The sequence below is a fragment of the Tamandua tetradactyla genome, chromosome 18 (assembly GCF_023851605.1).
Source record: "Tamandua tetradactyla isolate mTamTet1 chromosome 18, mTamTet1.pri, whole genome shotgun sequence".
NCBI classification, from domain to species: domain Eukaryota; kingdom Metazoa; phylum Chordata; class Mammalia; order Pilosa; family Myrmecophagidae; genus Tamandua; species Tamandua tetradactyla.
Genome location: NC_135344.1, coordinates 66,873,802 through 66,899,914, shown reverse-complemented (window position 1 = coordinate 66,899,914; position 26,113 = coordinate 66,873,802). Strand labels below are relative to the sequence as shown.

The following is a 26,113-nucleotide window of genomic DNA, read 5'->3' as shown; positions in this document are numbered from 1 at the left end:
TTTTCTACCTTCCCCCATCCCACAATCACCTCTCCTTTGGGGACTCCAGTTACATGAATGAAGTTGCCGCAGAGTTCACTGATATTATATTCATTCTTTTCAGTCATTTTCTCTCCCTTTCATTTGGATAGTTTCTGCTATGTATGCAAATTTACTGCTCTTTTCCTTTGCAGTATCTAATCTGCCTTTGATCCCATTCATAGTAGTTTTCATCTCAGACATTGTAGTTCTCATCTCTGGAAGTTCTTTTTGGGTCTTCTCATGTCTCTACCTCGACATGCTCAGTGTATAGTGTGATAAGAAGCTCAGTTTAGCTTCTTGAACATATGGAATACAGTAATAATAACTATTTTAATGTCCATGGCTTCTAAATCTTTGATCTGTGTTATTACTGGGTTTCTATCGATTGATTTTTTTTCCCTCATTATTGGTTACAATTTCCTGCTTTTTAGAATGCATGATATTGATTGGATGCCAGATAGTGTACATTTTACCTTTTTAAGTGCAGAATATTTTTTTGCTTCTCTATATATTCTTTTTGAAAACAAAATTTTTTTTTAACTAGAATCAGTTCATTTTATTAATTAAAAAAAGAATTAACAAAACAATTAGAAATCATTCCATTCTACATGTACAATCAGTAATTCTTAATAACATCACATAGTTGCATATTCATCATTTCTTAGTACATTTGCATTGATTTAGAAAAAGAAATAAAAAGACAACAGAATAAGAATTAAAACAATAATAGAAAGAAAAAAAAAAAACCTATACCTCACATGCAGCTTCATTCAGTGTTTTAACATAATTGCATTACAATTGGGTAGTATTGTGCTGTCCATTTCTGAGTTTTTATATCCAGTCCCGTTGTACAGTCTGTATCCCTTCAGCTCCAATTACCCCTTCTCTTTTTTTCTTTTTTTTTAATTAACGGAAAAAAAGAAATTAACCCAACATTTAGAAATCATACCATTCTACATATGCAATCAGTAATTCTTAACATACTCACATAGATGCATGATCCTCATTTCTTAGTACATTTGCATCGGTTTAGAAGAACTAGCAATATAACCGAAAAAGATATAGAATGTTAATATAGAGAAAAAAATAAAAGTAATAATAGTAAAATCAAAACAAAACAAAACAAAAACCTATAGCTCAGATGCAGCTTCATTCAGTGTTTTAACGTGATTACTTTACAATTAGGTATTATTGTGCTGTCCATTTTTGAGTTTTTGTATCTAGTCCTGTTACACCGTCTGTATCCCTTCAACTCCAATTTCCCATTCTCTTACCCTGTTTCTACCTCCTGCAGGACTCTGTTACCAATGACATATTCCAAATTTATTCTCGAATGTCTGTTCACATCAGTGGGACCATACAGTATTTGTCCTTTAGTTTTTGGCTAGACTCACTCAGCATAATGTTCTCTAGGTCCATCCATGTTATTACATGCTTCATAAGTTTATCCTGTCTTAAAGCTGCATAGTATTCCATCGTATGTATATACCACAGTTTGTTTAGCCACTCTTCTGTTGATGGAGATTTCGGCTGTTTCCATCTCTTTGCAATTGTAAATAACGCTGCTTTAAACATTGGTGTGCAAATGTCCGTTTGTGTCTTTGCCCTTAAGTCCTTTGAGTAGATACCCAGCAATGGTATTGCTGGGTCGTATGGCAATTCTATATTCAGCTTTTTGAGGAACCGCCAAACTACCTTCCACAGTGGTTGCACCATTTAACATTCCCACCAACAGTGGATAAGTGTGCCTCTTTCTCCGCATCCTCTCCAGCACTTGTCATTTTCTGTTTTGTTGATAATGGCCATTCTGGTGGGTGTGAGATGATATCTCATTGTGGTTTTGATTTGCATTTCTCTAATGGCCAGGGACATTGAGCATCTCTTCATGTGCCTTTTGGCCATTTGTATTTCCTCTTCTGATAGGTGTCTGTTCAAGTCTTTTTCCCATTTTGTAATTGGGTTGGCTGTCTTTTTGTTGTTGAGATGAACAATCTCTTTATAAATTCTGGATACTAGACCTTTATCTGATATATCATTTCCAAATATTGTCTCCCATTGTGTAGGCTGTCTTTCTACTTTCTTGATGAAGTTCTTTGATGCACAAAAGTGTTTAATTTTGAGGAGCTCCCATTTATTTATTTCCTTCTTCAGTGTTCTTGCTGAAAACAAAATTTTATTGAGATATCTTCATGTACATAAAACCCATCCAAAATATACAATCAATGGTGCACAATATCATCACATAGTTGTGTATTCATCACCATGATAAATTTTTAGAACATTTGCATCACTCCAGAAAAAGAAATTTAAAAAGTAAAAACACATACATTCTATACCCCTACACCCTCCTTCTCTTTGACCACTAATATTTCAATCTACCCAATTTTTTTTACCCCATACCTCACTTTTATTTATTTATTTGTTTATTGTCCTTATTTTTTTACTCATCTGTCCATACTGTGGGTAAAGGGAGCGTCAGCCACAAGATTTTCACAATCACATGGTCATATTGTAAAAGCCATATAGTTATACAAGAATCGAGGCTACTGGAACACACCTCAACAGTTTCAGGTACTTTCCTCTATCCACTCCAATACACCATAGACTAAAAAGGAATATCTATATAATACAAAAGAATAACCTCCAGAATAACCTCTCAACTCTATTTGAAATCTCTCAGCCACTGAAATTTTATTTTGTCTCATTTCTCTTTCCCATTTTGGTCAAGAAGGCTATCTCAATCTCATAATGCCAAATCCTGGCTCATCTCTGGGAGTCATGTCCCACATTGCCAGGGAGATTTGCCCCTCTGGGAGTCATGTCCTGTGCAGTGAGTTCCCCTGTTGAGTTGGCTTAGAAAGAGAGTCCACATCTGAGCAACAAAAGAGGTTCTCTGGGTCAACTCTTAGGCATAATTATAAAGTAGGCTTTATAATTATGTAACAATTATAAAGGCTTAGTTTCTTCTTTGCAGGAATAAACTTCATAGGGGCGAGCCCCAAGATCAAGGGCTCAGCCTATTGAATTGGTTGTTCCCACTGTTTTGAGAATGTCAGGAATTCCCCAGATGGGGATGTTTAATATTTCCTCCTTTCTCCCAAGTCCTCTAAAGGGACTCTGCAAATACTTTTTTATTCTCTGCTCAAATTATTCTGGGATGTATCCGGGCATCACACTAACCTGTACGAACCAAGACCTCATGCCCTAGTCAAGATTCCATGTAATTAGTGGTGATTGAATAAGATGGCCATACATGCTAAATTAGATAATGTGGTACCCAAAATATAAATTTTGCACCAAATAAACATCTCTTCCTTTGTTCTTGTACAGAAGTTGAAGTTTTAAAATATGGATGATATCATCCTTTACCTTGTATTCTGATTTACCTTAGTCCTATCCAAATCAGCTTCATTCATATCTACTTGTAGTCTGATCACTTTTTCAATATTTTTTAGAAGTTGCTGTATGGGATAATGCTGACTTTCATAGCTTCAGAGCTCTAATCTGAGTCTTGGGTGTTACATAAAGACCCAAAGTTTCGGAGAACAAGTTTATACACAAATAACTCAGTATCTCAGAATTTAGCAATAACAGTTACAACTCTGGAATAGATGTGACTGATGTAAGAGCTTAAAATCTAGGACCATTTACAAAATGCCCCAAGCTGATAACTCATGCTCACAAGTTCAGTTCTCCAAGATTGTGTATTATAGTTAATCCATATGAGTGAGGCATGATAATATTTGTCTTTTTGTTTCTGACATTCCATTCAACATATAGTAGTCCTCAAGGTTTATTCGCCTAGTTGCATGCCTCACAACTTCATTTCTTCTTGTAGCCATTCATTAGTCTATCTTATGTATACACTACAGTCCCCTCTTCCCTTCCTCAGTGATATCCCCTTAGGCTACCTCCATCCATTGTGAATCACATACAGTGCCACCATAACACCAGTATGCAAATGTCCATTCCTGTCCCCACTCTCAGGTCTTCCAGGTATATATATACCTCACAACAGGTTTGCAGGATCATATGGCAACCCCACCCCTAGCCTCCTGTGGAACCACCACACTGCCCTCCAAGGGGCTGCACATCTCATCTTCCCTACCGATAGTGACTAGGTACATCTCCCTCTCCACATTTTTTCTCTCTCTCTTTCTTTCCTTTTTTTTTTTTTTTTGGCATATGCAGGCTCCAGGAATTGAACCTGTGTCTCCGGCATGGCAGAAGAATTCTGCCACTGAGCCACCGTGGCCCTGCCCTCTCTCTGTTCTTTTTAAAACAGTTCTCTATGTGTTCTTGAGCTTTGTTTGGAACACAGTTCACTTACTTGGAAACAGTTCAATCAGTTCAGGTATTGCTTTTAAACTTTGTTAGGTCAGAGTAGAGCAATCTTTAGTAGAGAGGTAATTTTGCTCCACAACTTGAATAGAAACCTTTTGAGCGATCTGCCATAAAATACATGGTTTTTTACATCAGCTGGTGGGAACTCAAAATATCCCCATCAGTGTATAAACTCCAGGAACTGTTCCCTCTGACCATTCCAGAAGGAACCCCACCCTTGGGTAGGTTTCTCACCAACTGCACTGAAGAGTACCTAGGTAAGTATTTTATGGGGACCCTGAGCACATCTCCAGAATTCTCCCTGGCAGTTCTCACCTCTCCTGTACATTGTCTTGCAAACTCCAGCTGACTTGCCATCCTCAGATGCCCATCTGTGTCTCATCACGTCAGGCTGGCCTGTGCCATGGCCTCGAAAGTCCAGTTAGCAAACAGGGATAGTCACAGAGCACATTCTTTCCTGTATCTCAGCAATCACTGCTCTTTATTGCCTGAAATCAAATGTCTTGGAAAAGGTTGTTTTGTGTATTCTGCCAGGTTTTTTTTTCAATTGTTCTAGGTAGAAAATTAAATGTGCTCCTCCTTACTCCATTGCTGCCAGAAGCAGAAGTCATTCATAGAAGTTATATTTTGCCTGTTAAGTGGAGCAAGGCCTGTTATTTAGTACTGTTCTGTGGCTTGGGAAGTCATGGCATGTACTGGAAATTACTGGAATCGTGGGGGAAAGCGCATTCTAATCAAGAAATCCAGGTTGAAAGTAACGTTACCTTTCTTTAAAATTAGGAAGTTACAGTTAATTTCTGTAACCTCTTTTGGGTGTAAATTCTGGGACCACTGTCCCGGTGGTGATTCCTCAGTTTTAGAGTGGCAGGGTAGACGGTGGAGATGGTGACTCTTATCTGAAGTCTAAACCCATGCTTTTGGGTATTGCCTTCCTGCCTATTGCTGTATTTTCCAGGTTGCTACACTGCTACCGTAATATCCATTCAGGCGGAAATAAGCCAGAAACAAAAGAGACTGTGGATAAGTGTGGCTTAACCTGGCCTCCTGCCCCCATCTGACTCAGCTTCCTTTCATAAGATTAGAAAGATACTTAAGATGAAATTTGGTATGATTTATAAAGCAATCCTCTTTGGTCTTCAGGATTGAAAATGTTAAGAGGGGGTAGCAGCTTCGAAAAAAGTGTATTTGGTTATTTATTGACATTTTTCAAAAGATCTGCCTTTAGTGGCTTTATAGAGAGAAGCTCCTGGCCTCACAACAATTTTCTAGAAAGAGAGGCCCGGACTGGTTTTTATTTTCTGATGTGTATAACTTGAATGTTTCTGTCTATGTCTTTGTAAACTGCTTCTTTTTCCTTGTTCCTTTCTGTTTATTTTTTTATTTTTATTTTTTAATTAATTAAAAAATTAACATACAAAACATTAAAATATTATTCCATTCTACATATACAATCAGTAATTCTTAATATCATCACATAGTTGCATATTCATCATTTCTTAGAACATTTGCATCGATTTAGAAAAGAAATAAAAAGACAACAGGAAAAGAAATAAAATGATAACAGAGAAAAAAAAGATTATACATACCATACCCCTTACCCCTCACTTTCATTTGCCACTAGCATTTCAAACTAAATTTATTTTAACATTTGTTCCCCCTATTATTTATTTTTATTCCATATGTTCTACTCTTCTGTTGATATAGTAGCTAAAAGGAGCATCAGACACAAGGTTTTCACATTCACAGAGTCGCATTGTGAAAGCTATATCATTGTTCAATCATCATCAAGAAACATGGCTACTGGAACACAGCTCTACATTTTCAGGCAGTTCCCTCCAGCCTCTCCACTACATCTTGAACAACAAGGTGATATCTACTTAATGCGTAAGAATAACCTCCAGGATTACCTCTCAACTCTGTTTGGAATCTCTCAGCCATTGACACTTAGTCTCGTTTCACTCTTCCCCCTTTGGTTGAGAAGGTTCTCTCAATCCCTTGATGTTAATTTTCAGCTCATTCTAGGGTTTTTCTCAGTCCCTTGATGCTGAGTCTCAGCTCATTCCAGGACCTCTGTCCCACGTTGCCAGGAAGGTCCACAGCCCTGGGAGTCATGTCCCACGCAGAGAGGGGGAGGGTGGTGAGACTGCTCGTCATGTTGGATGGAGAGAGAGGCTACATCTGAGCAACAAAAGAGGCTCTCTTGGGGGTGACTCTTAGGCCTAAATTTTAAGTAGACTTGACCTATCCTTTGTGGGGTTGAGTTTCATATGAAGAAACCCCAAGTCTGGGGGCTCAGCCTATAGCTTTGGTTGTCCACACTGCTTGTGAGAATATCAAGAATTCAACTGGGGAAGTTGAATTTCTCCCCACTCTCACCATTCTCCGAAGGGGGCTTGCAAATACTTTTCAAGTCACTGATCAAATCACTCTGGGATTCATTGGGGCATCACTCTGGACAAACCAACAAAATCTCATGTCCTACCTGAGATTTCAAGTACTTATGACATTCAATCAAACTATCTACATGAGTTGTATTAGGAAATGCTCTAGTCAAAATATAAATTTTGTAACAAATAAACATTTTTTGCTTTAGTCTCACACATAAGGTGACATTTTAAAGTATTAATTATCATCTATTTTCAGCACCCTGCAATAATGACATTCCTTTGTTCTTCCTCATGCAAAAACATTTTCAAAATTTGTACATTGTACATTTCACTATTATTATACACTCTAGGCATTCCTAGATTATACCATCTCGATCTTTACCATCTATCTTTCTTTTTGATTTCATTTCTGTCCCCAGCCCTCCTCCCTCTGTCATTCTCACATGCAGCTTCATTCAGTGTTTTAACATAATTACATTAGGTAGTATTGTGCTGTCCATTTCTGAGTTTTTATATTCAGTCCTGTTGCACAATCTGTATCCCTTCAGCTCCAATTACCCAATATTTCACCTTATTTCTATCTCCTGATGGTCTCTGTTACCAAGGAAATATTCCAAGTTTATTCATTAATGTGAGTTCATATCAGTGAGACCATACAGTAGTTGTCCTTTTGTTTCTGGCTAATCACACTTAGCATAATGTCCTTAAGGTCCATTCATGTTGTTACATACTTCATAACTTTATTCTGTCTTACAGCTGCATAATATTCCATCTTATGTAAATGTTACAGTTTGTTTAGCCAACTGTCTGTTGATGGGCATTTTGGCTGTTTCCATCTCTTGGTAATTGTTAATAATGCTGCTATAAACATTGGTGTGTAAATGTCCATTTGTGTCCTTGGCCTCGTGTCCTTTGAGTAGAGACAGCATATAGATGGGTCCTGCTTTTTAATCCATTTGCCAGACTATGTCTTTTGATTGGAGAGTTTAAACCATTAACATTCAGTGTTATTACTGCATGGGTAGTACTTTCTTCTACTATTTTGCCTTCTGGATTTTATATGTCATATCTAATTTTCCTTCTTTTTACCTTTACTCATAGTCTTCCTTTCTACACTCTTCTCCACACCTCTCTCTTCTGTCTTCGTATCTGTGTCTAGTGTTCCCTTCAGTATTTCTTGCAGAGCTGGTCTCTTGGTCACAAATTCTCTCAGTGATTTTTTGTCTGAAAATGTTTTAATTTCTCCCTCATTTTTGAAGGACAATTTTGCTGGATATAGAATTCTTGGTTGGCAGTTTTTCTCTTTTAATAGTTTAAATATATTATCCCACTGTCTTCTCGCCTCCATGGTTTCTGCTGAGAGATCTGCGCATAGTCTTATTGGGCTTCCCTTGTATATGATGGATTGCTTTTCTCTTGCTGCTTTCAAGGTCCTCTCTTTCTCTTTGACCTCCAATATTCTGATTATTAAATGTCTTGGAGTATGTCTATTTGAATCTATTCTCTTTGGGGTACGCTGCACTTCTTGGATCTGTAATTTTAAGTCTTTCATAAGAGTTGGGAAATTTTCAGTGATAATTTCCTCCATTAGTTTTTCTCCTCCTTTTCCCTTCTCTTCTCCTTCTGGGACACCCACAATACGTATATTCATGCACTTCATATTGTCTTTCAATTCCCTGAGTCCCTGCTCATATTTTTCCATTTTTTTCCCTATAGTGTTTGTTTCTTGTCGGATTTCAGATGTTCTGTCCTCCAGTTCAGAAATCCTATGTTGTCTCTCGAAATCTACCATTGTAGGTTTCCATTGTTTTTTTCATCTCTTCTACTGTGTCTTTCATTCCCATAAGTTCTGTGATTTGTTTTTTCAGACTTTTAGTTTCTTCTTTTTGTTCTTTCCTTGCCTTCTTTATATCCTCCCTCAATTCATTGATTTGGTTTTTGATGGGTTTTCCATGTCTGTTCGTACATTCTGAATTAATTGTTTCAGCTCCTGTATGTCATTTAAATTGTTGGCTTGTTCCATTGACTGGGCCGTATCTTCAATTTTCCTAATGTGATTTGTTATTTTTTGCTGGCGTCTAGGCATTTCATTACCTTAATTATTCTTTTATCTAGGGTTTTCTTGCTGGATGAATTTGTTGTCTATCTGTTCTTTGACATTCCGTTCAGCTTTATCTGGACCTTTAGCTTAAGTTTTGTTTAACAGAGGAGAATTTTTCAGTTCTTGTTTTCTTGTTTCTTGCCCTGCTTGTGTGGTGCCTTCCCCCCCACACATACACTTACGAGGGTCTACTTAGATATTATATATCCCAGCCAGATTTTCCCAGACCAAACTGGCCTCCTATCAGGAGGAAAGAGTCACCTGTGTCGGTTTTCCCTGAGGGTAAGACCCAGCAGGTTGAAAGACTTTCCTGTGAAGTCTTTGGACTCTGTTTTTCTTATCCTGCCCTGTGTGTGGCACTTGTCTGACTGCAGGTCCCACCAGCATAAGATGATGCGGTACCTTTAACTTTGGCAGACTCTCCCTGCTGGGGGCATGGTGGAGACAGAGGAGAGGTTGAAGGCTGGTTTTAATGGCTTCAAATTACCAAGCCCTGGTGTCTGAATTCCTTGATGGAGGGATTCCACCTGAGTTGGGCTTCACCCCTCCCCTGGGGAAGGCACAGGCTCCAGACAAGCCCCCAAAAGAGCTCACTTCTGCCTATGCCTGGGGCAGTTGCAGCCTGAAAAGTCCTGCCGCTGTATCCAGAGGCAGTCAAGCCTTTGTAGATACACAGCCACAAAAACCTCTGTTTCCTTATTTTTTTTCCCCGTTTTCTGTCAGTCCTGCCCCCTTGGCGCCGGGACAAAAATGAGCAACCTCTGCTTTGATCAGGTTCACCTAAGCTGGGGGCCTATTTTTAGTAGTCAGAATTTGTTAATTAGTCCCACAATTGGCATTTGATTGTGCCCAGTCCCTGCTGCTGGTAAAGTCCTTTCCTTTCCCCTCTGGGAAGTGGCCTGTGGGGGAGGGGTGCTGGCCGCCGCAGCTTTGGGAACTCACGGTTCAGGGGGGTGCTCGCAGCGGGTCCAGCTGGTCCAGACTGGGGTACGCTGTGTGTCCGGTTACTGACGTGGCCCCAGGAGCTGTTCTGTACTGTTTCTGGTTATTTAGTAGTTGTTCTGGAGGATGAACTAAAACGCGCACGGTTGTTAAGCCACCATCTTGACCCAGAAGTCTTCTGTTTATTTTTAAACAATTTTATTCACACATCATACAGTCCATTCTAAGTAAAATCAGTGGTTGCTGGTATAATCATATAGTTATACATTCATTATCACAGTTTATATGAAGACATTCTATTTCTTCTGCAAAGAAAGAAGAGGAAAAAAATAAAGACTATAAAATAAAGGAAAAAGGAAAAACAACAACAAGAATCCTATACCCCTTACTTCTGTCTCCCTCTTATTGACATTTAGCTTTGGTACATTTAATGGAAGCATATTACAATGTTACTGTTAACTGTAGACCCTAGTTTGCATTGATTGTATTTTTTCCACATACCATCACATTTTCAACACCTGGCAATGTTGATATTCATCTCTTCTCCCTCACACAAGAAAATTCTTATATTTTTGCATTTAATCACCATCATTGTCCATTCCAGGTTTTACTAAGTTTTACATTCCTATTCTTTATCTTCTGTCTTTCCTTTTGGTGTCATAACATGTCCCTAGCCTTCCTCTTTCAGCCATCATACTCATACTTAGCTCTGTTCAGTGTACTTACAATATTGTGCTCCCATCAGATAGAATTGTGCTGTCCATGTCTGGATCTTTACAATCAATTCTGTGAACATTCTGTACTCCTTCAGCACCAAATGCCCAATCTCTACCCTCTTTCTTTCTCCTGATAACCTGTGTCCTTTAACTCTCAAAATTCACTCATTAATATTAGTTCACATTAGTGAGACCATACAGTATTTGTGGGTTTTTTTTTTTCTGGCTAGTTTCATTCAACATGCTTTCCTTAAAGTTCACCCATGTTGTAGGCATCATCGCTTTTTTCTGTACCCTTACTGATCATCTTCACTTCCACACTCTTCTCCAAATCTCTTTCTCCTTTCTTTTCCTACCTGCCTGTAGTCTTCCCTCTAGTATTTCTAGTAAAGCAGGTCTCTTCTTCACCAACTCTCTTAGTGTTTGCTTGTTTGAAAATATGTTAAGCTGTCCCTCATTTTTGAAGGATATTTTTGCTGGATATAGAAACTTGGTCAGCAGTTTTTCTCCGTAATATCTTAAATATATCATACACCTTCTTGTCTCCATGGTTTCTGCTGAGAAATCCACAGATAGTCTTATTGAGCTTCCCTTGTATGTGATCACTTTTCTCGCTGCTCTCAGAATTCTCTCTTTGTCTTTGACATTTGACATTTGATTAGTAAGTGTCTTGAAGTAGGTTTATTTGGAATTATTCTGATTGGGGTATGCTGTGCTTCTTAGATCTGTAAATTTTTGTCTTTCTGTCATAAAAGATGGGAAATTTTCACTGATTATTTCCTCCATTATTCGTTCTGCCCCATTTCCCTTCTCATCTCCTTCTGGGACACTCATAACACATATATTCATTTGCTTCATGTTGTCATTCAATTCCCTGCGATCCTGCTCAAATTTTCCATTCTTTTCCCTATGTGTTCTTTTCGTGTGTAGGATTTCAGATGTTCCGTCCTGTAGTTCACTAATCCTTTCTTCTGCCCTTTCAAATCTGCTGTTGTAAGTCTCCATTGTGTTTTTCATCTCTTCTATTGTGCCTTTCATTCCCATAGGCTCTGCCATTTTTTTCAAGCTTTCGAGTTCTTTTTTATGGTCACCCTACATCTTTTTTATGTCTTTCCTGTCCTTTGCCGTATCTTTCCTCAACTCGTTGATTTGATTTAGCATGTTTCTTTGAACATCTTAGTTGTTTCAACTCCTATTTCTCATTTGAAGTGTTAGTTTGTTCCTTTGACTGGGCCATATCCTCATTTTTCCTAGTATGACTCATAATCTTTTACTGGTTTCTAGGCACCTGATTACCTTGATTAGTTTGTTCTGGAGATTGTTTTAAACTCTTTTGCCTAGGATTTTCTTGTTGGTTGGCTTTGGTCTCTGTTCTTTTGTATTCAGTTCAACTTATTCTAGACCTTTAGCATAAGCTTCTGTTTAACTGATCAGAATTTTTCAGCTCTTATTTTTCTGGTTCTTGCCCTGCTTATATGGGATCTTTTTTCCCCCAGACCAGACAGGCCCAGGTAAGTTTCTCTGAGGATGACACCCAGCAGGATGTCTGACTTTCCTGGTGAAGCCTCTAGATTCTGTACTTTTCCTATCCTGCCCAGCAGGTGGCATTTGTCAGCCCACAGCTCCCCACTGGCATAAAGTGGTGCAGTGCTTTTGTTTGTTTGTTTTGTTTGTTTTTTTGTTTAATTTTTTATTAATAAAAAAATTACAAGAAGAAACGCATTCTTAATATATGCTCATTCTGTTCTACATATATAATCAGTAATTCACAATATCATCACATAGTGATGCGGTGCTTTTAATTTTCAGCACACCCTATCCCTGCCAGGAATGTGGTTGAGACAGAGGCTGAGGTAGAAGAAAAGCTTGAGCTGTGTCTGTTTTCCAGCCCTTGGGTCTGAATTCTCTGAATGAAGGAAGCCACTTGAGCTGAGCCCATCCTCCCTTTTCCTGAGGGAGAAACACCCTTTAGGGAATTATCTCCTTCACTTGACTAGTTATTTTGTCTCTCAGACCTATCTTAAGTCTACTCTTGCCTGGGTCAGGGCTGACAATTGAAAATGCCTGAGGCTTTCTCTAGTGAGCTACTTAGGATAGTTTTTTAAAAAAGAAAGAAAGAAAGAAAAGAAAAGAAAAAGAAATCCCTTTTCAGAGCTAGCCCCTAGCCCCCATATTTTGCCAGTCAAGAGCCAGAGTTGGTACCTGGCTCTGTGTGCCCCTTTTCTTGTGGCATAGCCCTTTTCCAGTATTACGAGCTTGGCTGACTCCAAAAGTCTCCATTCTTTGTGGCTTTTTTTTTTTTGCCATCAGCACCACTGCCTCTCTGCCAAAAGAGATCTCAGGTTTCCCTTCCTGCTTGCTCTGAGCTTATCTGTTCTTGGAGTTTGTATTCAGCACTCCAAATTTGTTGATTAAAACCACACTTGAAGCTTGGCTGAGCTACTTCCCTTGCTCCTAGTAGAGACTTTCTTTTTCTCATGGGGAAGTGTCTCCAACAGGGCCTGCTGTGCCAGTGGCAGACGGGCACCACCCTCCACAGTTTGGAGACTTTACTTATAGTTCTGCACTGTGATTTCAGCCATTCCACCCATTCCATACTGGTGTACTATGTGTGTACAGTCACAGTTGTCCCCCAAACAGTTGTTCTAGGCAGTTCCTGGCTATATACTAACTGCTCTAGAAGACTAAGTAAATTCCATACCCACCTATGCCACCATCTTGTCTCACCTTCTTCATTGACTCTCTTTATCTAAACACCATCTGTTCTAGTTTGCTAGCTGCCGGAATGCAACACACCAGAGACGGATTGGCTTTTAATAAAAGGGGATTTATTTTGTTAGTTCTTCAGAGGAAAGGCAGCTAACTTTCAACTGAGGTTCTTTATTATGTGGGAAGACCCAGGATGATCTCTCCTGGCCTTCTCTCCAGCCCTCTGGGTTCCAACAACTTTCCCCGGGGTGATTTCTTTTTGCATCTCCAAAGGCCTGGGCTAAGCTGCGAATGCTGAGATGAGGTATGCTGAGCTGCTTGAGCTGTGCTACGATGAGTCTGTCATTTAAGCACCAGCCAATTAAATCAAACATCATTCACTGCAGCAGGCACACCTCCTAGCTGACTGCAGATGCAGTCAACAACAGATGAGGTTCACATGCCATTGGCTCATGTCCACAGCAATAGAACTAAGCACCTTCACCTAGCCAAGTTGACAACTGAATCTAATTACCACACCATCCAAGTGGGAATCTGTTTTGCTGCAAGGAACCATTTGCTTTCAGCATCTGGGGAATGAGAGGAGAAAACCTTGCCTGGAATAAATGGGTTGCCAACCACTTTTTTGCCTCTTTTCTTCTCACCATCAACTGCTCCTCCACTGTCTTGCCATTCCTATGTTAATAAGGTGAAATTAACAGTGAATGTCTAGAATAGGAAGACTTGAGGATTAGGAGGTGCACGGATGCAACGGAAAGTCAGTTCTTTTTGTGGGGAGGGAGTGGAAGCAGACGGATATTTTGATGCTTTGCTTCTCCAGCTGGTGGAGCCATCTCCTCTCTCCTAATATATCCATATACATTAAACAATGCTGAAATCTCCAGGACACACTTAATACTGAGGGGAAAAATACTGCCATCAAAATGTGCTTGTGATTGACATCTGCCATTCAATGTGCTTGTGATTGACATCTGCTATTCCTTCAGACTGTGAATGCACAGACTAAGTCAGGTTTTGAAAGAAGGCACCACTGATCTATTATGGGAGCTTCTTCCTGTTTCTAGAAACAAATGTATCTGTGAATAGTAAGTTATACTTTTGAGTTCTAAAATCTTCCTTGCTTCACATATTAAAGCTCATGGCCTCATAAGTCAGTGGAACAAGCAAATGGGAAGAAAGTATTGTTTTCCCTTTTAGCACAATTTTCAAGTACTATAAAAGATCTCTTTTGATCGTTAAGTGACTTGAATATGTAAACATTTAGGCTTGTACTGATGTGTGCCTTTTTAACTAAGCAGGATGTTAAAACAAAAAGCCAAAATCAGGAAATCATCTTCTGACACCCTGTTCAGGGACCACAGACTTGGAAAGGCCTCTGTGCAGTCAAAAATATCCTTTCTTTGCCAATCCAGAAGCTTTGGATCAACCCCTGCTCCTCACAGACTCCTCGGAGTACCACATAGCCTAGCACCCACCCGTGATAGCATATTTGGCTAATATTCTTTTTTTCTTTGCCACCTACTTCCATGACCAAATAGTTCCTTACCATACAATCGAGTCTTTAAAGGTATGGCATTCATGGATATCAAATTTCAAAAGCCTGAAACTTGGCATAATTCCTACTTACCTACCTATATCTATTTTCCTTTCTTTCCTTCTACCCTCCCTTCCCCTTCTTTCTTGTCTTTCCTCCCTGTCATTTACCCCCCCTTTCCCTCCCTCTCTTTCTTCCTTCTTTGCTTTTTACATGGTTTTCAAGATAATTTAGTTTGCAGAAAGAAAAATGACCACCTAACTCACCAGCCTAGAAATCAGTGGCCTCCATTCAACCAAAAACACAACTTTAATAAAAAATAACTGTTAGTGAGATTGCTCATGCTTTCATTAGTTACCTCAGGTCATAGCCCAGGAGTGACCTAAAAAGCCACTTCTGGGGCATATGCAGGTCACAGGTGTGTTGTCGAGACTCCTACACAAAGGTCCCTAGTGACAGCCATCAAGGTATTAGCACCTGCCCAGCTGGTACTAAAAGGATGCTGGGAACCTGCTGGGGACCTCAGAAGTGATCAGATGACACAAGCCCACTATCTTTTTATACCCCTTAAACTTTTTATTTTGAGATAATTTGAAAGTTACAACAGTTGCAAAAATAATACAAACCCATACAGAGAACTCCAACATTTTGATACCAGGATCCTGCAACTTTAACATTTTGTAACCGTTGCTATTTCTGACTACTTACCTATCTAATTTATAAACATCTGAGAGTAGATTGTATACATCATGCTCCTTGAACACATAATACTTCCATGTGTTATGGAACACAAAATCTTTAACATTAATATAAAGTTTACAGTTTATATTCCAACTTTTTCATATCTAAATGACCAGTGTCCTTTTGCACCTTTTCTCCTCCATTATTAGATCCAGTCCAGGATCATATATTGCATTTAATTGTTGTCGTCTCTTTACATGCTCTTTTTTCTTTTTCTTAACTGTGGGAACATATAATCAACATAAACTTTCCCATCTGCTCCCACCACTTTCTATTACCAAAGTCCACTTTCTTTGATTTGACACATGCATTACAATTATTTAGAATGGAGAAAACGTTTATGTTGAAAACCTGTTCTGTTTTCCTTAGCTTAAAGAGATAGTGGGCCTAAGAATGATGAACAGGGAGGATTTTAAATAACTAACGATGCTTGTTTTGAGAGATTGTTAAAATAGGTTAATGGGAAAACACTAACTGAAAGCAAACAGGCAGCAGGACAGTTTTTCCAACTGAATGTTTGAACAAGGTTGCTTTAAGCCCATATTCCTCCATGCACTATTCTAATTTGGAAGCTGATCTGACAAAAAAGGGCAGATCTCTTTTTTAGGAAGTTTTAATTCTTCATCACACTCTCCCCACCCCACCCCCGCCTTTCTTTTGACCCAACCTTTCTTTTATATAATGAGGCATCTTGGACTTTACATCAGTTAAAGGGTGCCATTTCATGAAATACCAAGATGGTTGCACATTTGAAGGGTAGCATTTTCAGATTCCACATATATTCAGCCTAGACAGAAGGCTTAGTAAAGAATGTCTAACTCTTCTACAAGGAAGAAAGAACAGCATAGCACAGAACGAGTCTTTCTCCCTTTGAAACTGGATTTAGCCCTGAGAACCAACCATTCTGTGAACGAGAAGGGTAAAGTAGATCACCACAGGTCAGAGAATTCTGAAATGGGACAGCTGAGTTAGTGTTCCTGAAATAGGTTTCCGGCTTTCGTCTCCCGTAGACCTGTGTTACAGGCTGAAGCCTGCATGTTATAAAGGTACTGACTGTGCTTGGTTCGGGTCCGTGACTTGTTTTGCTAACTGTGGCCCCATCATTTACATATACAAGCTCAGAGCTGAAAGCTTCAAAGGAGAGGGACAGAACGAGACCTCTGCAGTTTACCATCTATGTGTTGATTTGTAACCTGCTGTACAGAAAAAAGCAGGGAGAGGAGTGAGGAGAAAATCCTCTCATTAGGAACGTAAGCTTGCTTCATAGAAGGAACACAAAGCAAAGCAGAGGGGGATGCTAACAAGTGACTTCATTCTTGCTCTTTAGAACAGACCGGGTATTATGTTCCATACCGGCTGATCCAGTCTTTGGTGTCGTGGTTTCCTGCTCCTTAGGTCAGGATAGCGGCTGGTACTTTTCAGAAGTTGCAATTATTACACTTTGTACCTGCAGGGCATAAAGGCCCGAAGAAGCTTTGAGACTGGCAGTTGTGGCTTCAGAAACAGCAGGCCACAACCAGCAATTGGTTGATATTTAAAAAAAAAAATACAGAAGTTAATCTAGCAACCCCTTCCGTGTTCCTATCAGTATTTAAAAACAGCAATAATGACTTGATTGCCCCCTTCACCCAGAAGGAACTTTTCACATGAAAGATAACACGTTTTGTAGAGCAGAACATTCTTTGAAAGCTCTGGGTGGAAGAAAGAAATTGCTTTAGGAACTTAATTGATAGAAGCAGTGCAGCTTGGACAGGCCTGCCTGAGTTCAAAGGCACGCCGCTTTTAATCCCAAACCTTTTTAATTTTACTTAACTTTTATTTCTTTCTGGGTGACTAAACTGCAAACTTCTATTAATCTACTGCCAAGTAATTTTTCTTAAGAAGGTGGATACTTTTACAAGATTCCTAGCCAGGAGCCATCTGTCAGGAATGCTGGAGGTACGGCTTTGTGTAGATAAAAACAGAGGCACGAGAAAATAGGTCATTTTGTTTTATATGTGGAACAGGCTCTGTCCTTGGCAAGATTGCCCCGATTAAAAACAGTAAGAGACTAGTACTCCTTTTAGTTTTGAAATGTAATGCCTCTGGCAGTATATAGTTTTGGAAAGTGAAACTCAGTGTTTTCATATCTGGGATTTCATGTTAGTAGAACAGCCAAAATGTCAACTGTTGCAAGGCAAGTCACCCAGTTCACACGTGTGCAGCTGGAGAGAAAGCTCAGCTTCAGGAGATGATATTTTACATTTGGGAGATGACAGAAAGAATGCAGAAATGGCCCACCCTGGCCAAGAAATGAGTGGCTGTCTGAAGAACCACTTTAGCAAAATTGTTCTTCCTTTCATTGCTAGGACAAGAGAACCTGTAATGTTTCGTTCAGACTTTCACACTGTATGAACTTTTTTTTTTATTATTATTATTAGCTCATTTGGGAGTTAAAGAACTTACCAAAACAACTCAGTATAATGCCTTAGACAGAAGTGATTTCTTGAAAGCAGCAATCAGTGAGATGGGTCAGCCTTGGCTGGTCTGCAACGTTTTTGATCATTTTGACTAAATTGAAACAAATCAACATTGCAGTCATTTTTTCCTTGACATGTGTCCTCTGAAGAAAGAATAAAGGGGATTTACTGAGATGATGTACTCTCTCCTTTTTGCTGCTCCCAGTCTTTCCTGCTGTGTAGCAAATAACTGCTTGCCTGTTTTGTCCTGGCCGTTCTTTATTTTTGATAGACTGGATTATTGCTTCAATTGGCTTGAATAGAGTAGTCTGGGATAGTTTTTAAGAACATATAATCTGGTATAATAAATGTTATATGGACATTGTTTAGTGACCTATCTTTTAGGGTTTGGCACTATTGAATAGGAAACAGTAATTGAAAATCAACTGGCAAATGCAGCATGTTAAAATGGCATAATTATGAGCTTGTTAAGAAAATGTAATCACCTGGGCAGGTTAATATGGACACTAAACATATAGAGGAGGGGAAGGCTGATTTTGCTTTGGGGTTGGGAAAATTTCCATTGGGTAGATAGAATATGAGCTGAATTTGGAGGGCTGGGTGGGTGGGTAAGAGAATGAATGGGATATACAGAAAAGAGGAGGAGGGAGAGGACACTGAAGCTTTCTCAGGATGTGCTCTGGGAGATCATGAGGGGAGGAGAGTAGGAAGATGAACAGGCCAGAAAGGAAATGCAAAATGACCTTGCACAGTGCCTCCAGCCATCAAGTTAAGGCAAGAGAAATTTGTAAGCACTTGCACCACTTTCTCTTACAAACTTCTTGCTCTGACCGGGAATTTTGGTTTACCTGTTTTAACCTGAAGCTTCTAGGCCAGTAACACAGGACAATAATAAATAAAGGGGAAAAACCTTTCTGCTGTGGCAGGTAGAAGACTGCTGCTGTTATTTTGGCTTCCTGGTGAGTTGAGTGCATGGCAACGTGTCCAGCTCTGCAAGAAATAAAATAGCATGTGGTAACACAGGCATGGTGCTGCCTTCAGTGAGCTTCTGTTCTCAGTCATGTGTCTGCCTGTTCTACAAAGGAATGACGCTTTTGCGCTGCAGGCCATTCCTTCCCTTGACCCTCTTCTGGGAAGGAATTCCCTGCTCCTCTCTTCTTCCGGTACCCCTTGTACCTTCCATACGTCTTCATCTTCATTCTAGGGTCAGCCAAAGGTATCTAAGGACATATGGTTGAGAAACACAGATTTCATCCATATCCGTGCAGGATGGTCAGATGGACTCTGTTCACGAGTTGTCTTCTGTCACCTTGGAAGAGGACTGTGGGAAGGAAAAGTAAAGGCATATGATGGACAATACTGTAGAACTCTAGGTCTGTGATCTGATTGTTGTGCCAAAGGTTTTGTATCAAATCAGCTGGCGATCATGATGATCTGTAAGACCAAGAAATGAGTGAACCCTTCCAGGGGAAGGAATTTTAATTTTAGGAGAAACCTAATGAAATTTTAGTTTGCTTTCAGGAAGTCTTACTTGGTAAGAGCTGCCCCTGGGAAAATGCCATTATGAAGGATTACCGGTAGTTTTAGCCCTGGTTGGATTAGTTGTTCTTCCCCATTTCTAAGCAAATTACACAGACTAAGGTGTAGTTTTATTATTTCCTTACCTGTTTCAGGATATCAGGATTCAAACCACCCAGACTTGGGAGAGAGATAGACGTGGGACATTATCCTGGCTTTGACAGGTGTACAGTTTGTTCCACTTCTGGAACTTCTCTAGATACGCCTCAATATCCCAACCCAAAGATTTGTATTCTTTACATTAGAGCTGTGGCAATCAGTATATGTTATGTCCAGGGCCTACCTCCAGCAGACTGAGGAGATGAGACCTCTTATGACCACACCCATGAAGAAAAGTGACCAAAGTGGACTGCAGCCTCACTTTAAGAAATGTCCTTGAACTAAATGCCCTCTCTCTGTCTCCCAAGCTTCCGCAGGTTCACTCGCTCCAACAGTGTGACAACAGCAGTACAAGCTGACCTGGACTTCCACGATAATCTGGAAAACTCTATGGAATCTATAGAGGACAATTCATGTCCCGGCCCAATGGCCAGACAGTTTTCCCGGGACGCCAGCACCTCCACCGTGAGCATCCAGGGCTCAGGAAACCATTACCACGCCTGTGCAGCTGACGACGACTTTGACACAGATTTTGACCCCTCTATTCTGCCCCCTCCTGATCCCTGGATTGACTCTATCACCGAAGACCCTCTGGAGGCCGTACAGAGGTCAGTGTGTCACCGAGATGGCCATTGGTTTCTGAAGCTCCTTCAGGCAGAGCGAGACCGTATGGAAGGCTGGTGCCAACAGATGGAGAGAGAGGAACGGGAAAACAGCCTGCCCGAAGACAGTAAGTCATGGCGCCACTGCACACAGGGGTGTCTGTTACTTGGGCTTGGGGTTACTTTGCAGTTTTAAACTTGGGTTGTTTTCTTCCCTGCCACATGTGCTGGGATAGCCTTGCAGTCTCACAACCCAACCCTGATCTGCGGAGGAGCTGGACAATTCCAGCTGAGGTTCTAGCTGCTCCTGTGCTGCAAAATACGCAGAAAACCACTGGGCAGATGGAACAACTTCCTTAGCTCTAGAGCCATCCATTCTTTTTGTTATCTGAAAAAAACACAAAGCTCCATTTTGTAAGGAGGTGGGTGCATTTTTCCACCAGGAGTCCTTTTCCTAAGGTGTTCCTGAAACAATGCTGATTCTCTGGGGGTTGAAAATAATTCTAACTCATTTCAAGATGCTCAGGTACCCATGTGCTGGGCGTCCATAGTCTTTACCATTTTACTATGCTCATCAACATACAATATTAACACAAGGCTGATAAGATACAGTTCAGTAAAGGCCTGTGCTTGTTAAACATACTTCAGTGCATTTAATATGTACTTTCTTGATTAGGTTTTGGGGAGCAATCTTCAGCTGCTAAAACAACCCAAATTCCAGTATAATGGATTAAATAAAGTAAATGATCTTTTAGAAACCTTGGGCGCTATGACTCTCACACCTGGCCTTTTTTTTTTAGCTTTTTTATTGTATACAATAACATATATACAAACCAAAGAAATAAAAAAGCAATAGTTTTCAAAGTATTCGTCAACAAACATTTACAGGACAGATCCCAGAGTTTGTCATGAGCTACCATACAAACCTCTCAGATTTTTCCTTCCAGCTGCTCTAGAATATAGGAGGCTAGAAGGCATAACTGTTTTTTTATCATCACAATTGACTTTTTTCCCCTTTTTTTGTAAAAAATAACATATATACAAAAAAGCTATAAATTTCAAAGCACAATACTACAATTAGTTGTAGAACAGGTTTTAGGGTTTGGCACAGGTTACAATTCCACAATTTTAGGTTTTTACTTCTAGCTGCTCTGAAATACTGGAGACTAAAAGATATATCAATTTAGTGATTCAGCAGTCATATTCACTTGTTAAATCCTGTCTTCTCTATATAACTCCACCATCACCTTTGATTTTCCTGTCCCTCTCTTTAGGGATATTTGGGCTATGACCATTCTAAATTTTTCATGTTGGAAAGTTCTGTCAATAATATGGGGTAGGAAGATGGAACCATCTGATATTCTGGAGAGGCTGGGCCCCCTAGGTTTCAGGACTTATCTGGTCCAGGGACCCATCTGGAGGTTGTAGGTTTCTGGAAAGTTACTCTAGTGCATGGAACCCTTGTGGAATCATATGCATTGCCCTAGGTGTTCTCTAGGATTGGCTGGAATGGCCCTGGTTGGGGGTTGGCAGGTTATGATAGGTAGCAAGGTCTAATTGAAGCTTGTGTAAGAGCAACCTCCAGATGTAGCCTCTCGACTCTATTTGAACTCTGCCACTGATATTTTATTGGTTACACCTCTTTTCCCCGTTTCGGCCAAGATGGAATTGTTGATCTCAAGGTGCCAGGGCAGGACTCATCCCTGGGAGTCATCTCCCACTCTCTCTGTTCATTTTTAAATAGTTTTATTCACACATCATGCAATCCAGCCTACATGTATAGACATGCCTTCACATACGATCCTCTCAGATTTTTTTTTCCCTTCTAGCTCCTCCAGAATATAGGCAACTAGAGGGCTTAAATACTTTTTTATCATCACAATCTACTCTCATTCCTTCTTTTTTGTGAAAAATAACATATGTACAAAAAAACTATAAATTTCAAAGCACAGCACCACAATTAGTTGTAGAACGTATTTCAAAGAGTTTGACATGGGTTACAGTTCCACAATTTTAGGTTTTTACTTCTAGCTGCTCTAAGATACTGGAGACTAAAACAGATATCAATTTAATGATTCAACATTATACTCATATTCATTTGTTAAATCCTCTCTTCACTGTATAATTCCACCATCACATTTGATCTTTCCATCCCTCTCTTTAGGGGTGTTTGGGCTATGCACATTCTAAATTTTTCATATTGGAAGAGTCTATCACTAATATGGGGTAGAGAAATGGAACTATCTGACGGAGAGGCTGGGCCCTCTAGTTTTCAGGACTTATCTGGACCAGGGACCTATCTGGAGGTTACAGGTTACTCTAGTGCATAGAACCCTTGTGGGGTATATATAGCCCTAGGTGTTCTTTAGGATTGGCTGGAGTGGTCGTGGTTGGGAGTTGGCAGGTTATGACAGTAGCAAGGTCTAACTGAAGCTTGCATAAGAGCAACTTCCAGAGTAGCTTCTCGACTCTATTTGAACTCTCTCTGCCACTGATACTTTATTAGTTATACTTCTTTTCCCCCTTTTGGTCAGGATGTAATTGTTGATCCCATGGTGCCAGGGCCAGATTCATCCCTGGGAGTCATCGCCCATGTTACCAGGGAGACTTTCACCCTAGATGTCATGTCCCATGTAGGGGGGAGGGCAATGATTTCACTTGCAGAGTTGGGTTTAGAGAGAGTGTGAGGCCATATCTGAGCAACAAAAGAGGTCCTCCAGAAGTAACTCTTAGACATACCTATACACACCTGGCCTTTTAACAACAACAATTCCTATTGACAACTGACCAAGAAAAATGACCAGATTACCTCATCTCTAAGACCCATTTAGCATATTTTTGGCAATTTTGAAATTGGCATTTAGTTTATAATCACTCTGTTTTTCTAAACTTTTTAGTGTAGTAACATATGTACAACTCAAAGTTTCTCATTTTAACCATTTCCCAATTGTACAATTCAGTTGTATTAATTTTATGTACAATATTGTGCTACCATAGCAATAGTCGCTACCCCAGCTTTTTCTTCACCTGGTAGGTAACTTAATGTCACATGTTTCCCCTAAACCCCTCTGAAAAGTTGTTAGAAAATTAATGGTGGCTGTTTCAACTGATATCATTTTAGGATCAAAGAAATTCAATGATAGCCATTAAGCAGTCTTCAGTTTTTAGTTGGTGTCACCTAGAAGAGAATTATCAGGATGTGATTTTTTTTAAATCTCTCTGGATGAATCCTAAATAGCCTGGAAAGTAGGTGATGACTCATAGTAGGAAAACAGGTTTTATAGTCTTAGCATATCTGCAGTAAAAGACTACTTTCTCCCATTTGAATGTGCAGGTAAATGAAACCCACTTTATTGTTCTCAGCCTCTGAGCCTTGGCCAAAACCAGGCTATAGAAACTTTACAGGTTAACATCTTATCCTGTTACATATGTAACCTTGGGATTTGTGGGGTGGCCGTACTCTTAGGCCTTAGGAACAGAGAAACAGAGATAAATGGCTGAAGAGACTATGTGATTTTTAAACCTGTTTTTTTCAATGACAGTCTTTTTCTTTTGAAAATTTTAAAACATTCAAAATGTAAAAGAGTTTAAAGAACCCCATGTACTACTAGCCAGTCTTATATATTTTCCTACAACTATTGTTGTTACTTTTGCTGGAGTATTTTTTTTATGCAGTTGTATTGAGATATATTATATATTCACATACCATATAATCAGTCAAAAATACAGTGGTTCACAGCATCATCATATAGCTGTGCATTTGTCACCACAATTGATTTTTGAACATTTTCATTATTTCTGGAGTCTTTTTAAGACAATCCAATGCATCATGTCATTTCACAGCACAGTTCACTCTGATAAGTACTTTTCCTTGCATAACCACCAGGCACTTTCATCCCTAACAAAAACAATAATTTCTTAATTACTAGATCTAGAGTCTGCTGTCAAGCATGTTAAATAAACTTCGTGGAAATGGACCAAACTAGCTGTAAGGAGCAATGAAATATCTCATAAAGGAGGTTTTGTTTTGTTTTTAATGAAAACTAAGTCTGGAAAACAACAGCAGGTGGTGGGAATTCCCTATTGTGTTCACTGGTCTCTCTCACAGCTCTTCTCTGGGGTTATTCTGCTTGAACTTGATGAGATGGCTGACCAGCTTATCTGCTGCCTTTATGAGCAGGTTAGAAGATTCATGCATGAGTTTCTGTAAATTTCCCTTCGGCTCTTTCAAATTGTTGAGTGCAAAAAAACTTGGCAGTGGAAAGTGGCATTTGCCCCCAACCGTGGGTACCATTGGAGTCTGATTCACCTGAGTGTTGATTTACAAGCAGAATGAACTTTCTTGCCTTGGTGACCAGTAAATGGGATACCGCCAAGGAGCAGTGGAGGGTTGGGGTGAAAGAAGGAGTCAAAAAGAAAGTCTTAGGAGTTGTATCTGTTTATTCTCCTTTGTGGGCATTCCCAAAGTTTATTAGATTTTCCTCGAAAAAAATGCCAATGTCTAAACAGCAGCTGCAACTTATGCTGCAGCATCTTATGCTGCAGCTCAACAGAACAAACCATCTTTCAGAATTTACTGCAGGTTAATTTGGGACCAGTTCTAGCTTCCCAGTTGGCTTCCAGTGGGACCCAGGAAAGCTGTTCATCTGATGTTTTCTTTTCATCGGCCTTCCAAAGTGGGACTAGTTCTACTTCTCTAAACCTCGCTTTATAGTGCTGCATGAAGATAATCATTTTGTAAGGATTTAGGAAAATCTTCCTTGAGATTAAGAGGAGCTATGAAAATAGATAATTTGATACAGTCACATATATTTGAAAAACGAAAATCTTGTCAGAAAAAAAACAGGTTCTTTCATCCTGGGTTTTGGGATGAAAGAGAAGCATATTTGTATTTTAGAATATAAACTACTGGGAAATTCCCCAAATAACGAACATCAAGGAATTATTGAACCATTTGTTGTTTCCAGAATTTTACTTCAGATGTTGCTTAAAGTAATGACTCATAAATAGGATACATAAGCATATTCCACGTGAAGAAATGTTATAAACAGTATTGTTATAACAAGATTTATTCTAAGGAACGATAACTTGCTGTCTTTGTACAGGAAGGCTCCACTGGCTACCATCAATATGTCGTATTTCTTGAAGACTTTTTCTTCAGAGCGTGATGAATTTTCCTGCATCTACCACTTTATTTCGTCTTTTATTTTATTTGAGTTGTGGCCTGGGATGTGACGCGAGAACCCTGGTTGCAGACCGGGCAAATCTAACTGGAGACGGGAGTATTTTCTGATGCTTTGCTCAAAAGTACCCAACTGAGTAAATTAGTCAGAGATCATGTCTTACTTTCCTGGGGCTGCCATAACAAATCATCACAAATGTGGTAGCTTAAAACAACGGAAATGTGTTGTCCATTAGTTCTGGAGGTTAGAAACCCAAATTCGAAGTGTTGGCAAGGCCGTGTTCCTATAGGAACCTGTACGGGAGAATCCTTCCTTCCTTAGAACTTCTGGTTTTGCTGGCAGCCCTTGTGTTCTAGTTTGCTAGCTGCCGGAATGCAACAGAGATGGATTGGCTTTTAATAAAAGGGGATTTATTTTGTTGGTTCTTCAGAGGAAAGGCAGCTAACTTTCCACTGAGGTTCTTTCTTACGTGGAAGGCACAGGATGGTCTCTGCTGGTCTTCTCTCCAGGCCCCTGGGTTCCAACATCTTTCCCAGGGGTGACTTCTTTCTGCATCTCCAAAGGCCTGGGCTGAGCTGCAAGTGCTGAGCTGAGGAATACCGAGCTGCTTAGGCTGTGTTTCGTTGCCCTCTCTCATTTAAGCACCAGCCAACTAAGTCAAATGTCACTCATTGCAGCAGACACACCTCCTAGCCGA

The 26,113-nt window shown here is 39.8% G+C and overlaps 1 protein-coding gene across 15 annotated transcripts in view; it reads left to right on the top strand.

The window, feature by feature from the left end:
• Window positions 1-26,113, top strand: part of DLGAP1 (DLG associated protein 1) — a 1,070,811-nt gene that overhangs the window by 1,023,609 nt on the left and 21,089 nt on the right. For all 15 annotated transcript variants that reach the window (XR_013165255.1, XR_013165259.1, XR_013165262.1 and 12 more), the window contains one exon: window positions 19,940-20,361. Coding sequence is in view for 2 of the 15 variants with exons in the window: in XM_077135901.1 (XP_076992016.1) it covers window positions 19,940-20,361 (422 nt within the window). In the remaining 13 variants the exon portion in view is untranslated. The remainder of the gene's footprint in view (window positions 1-19,939; window positions 20,362-26,113) is intronic.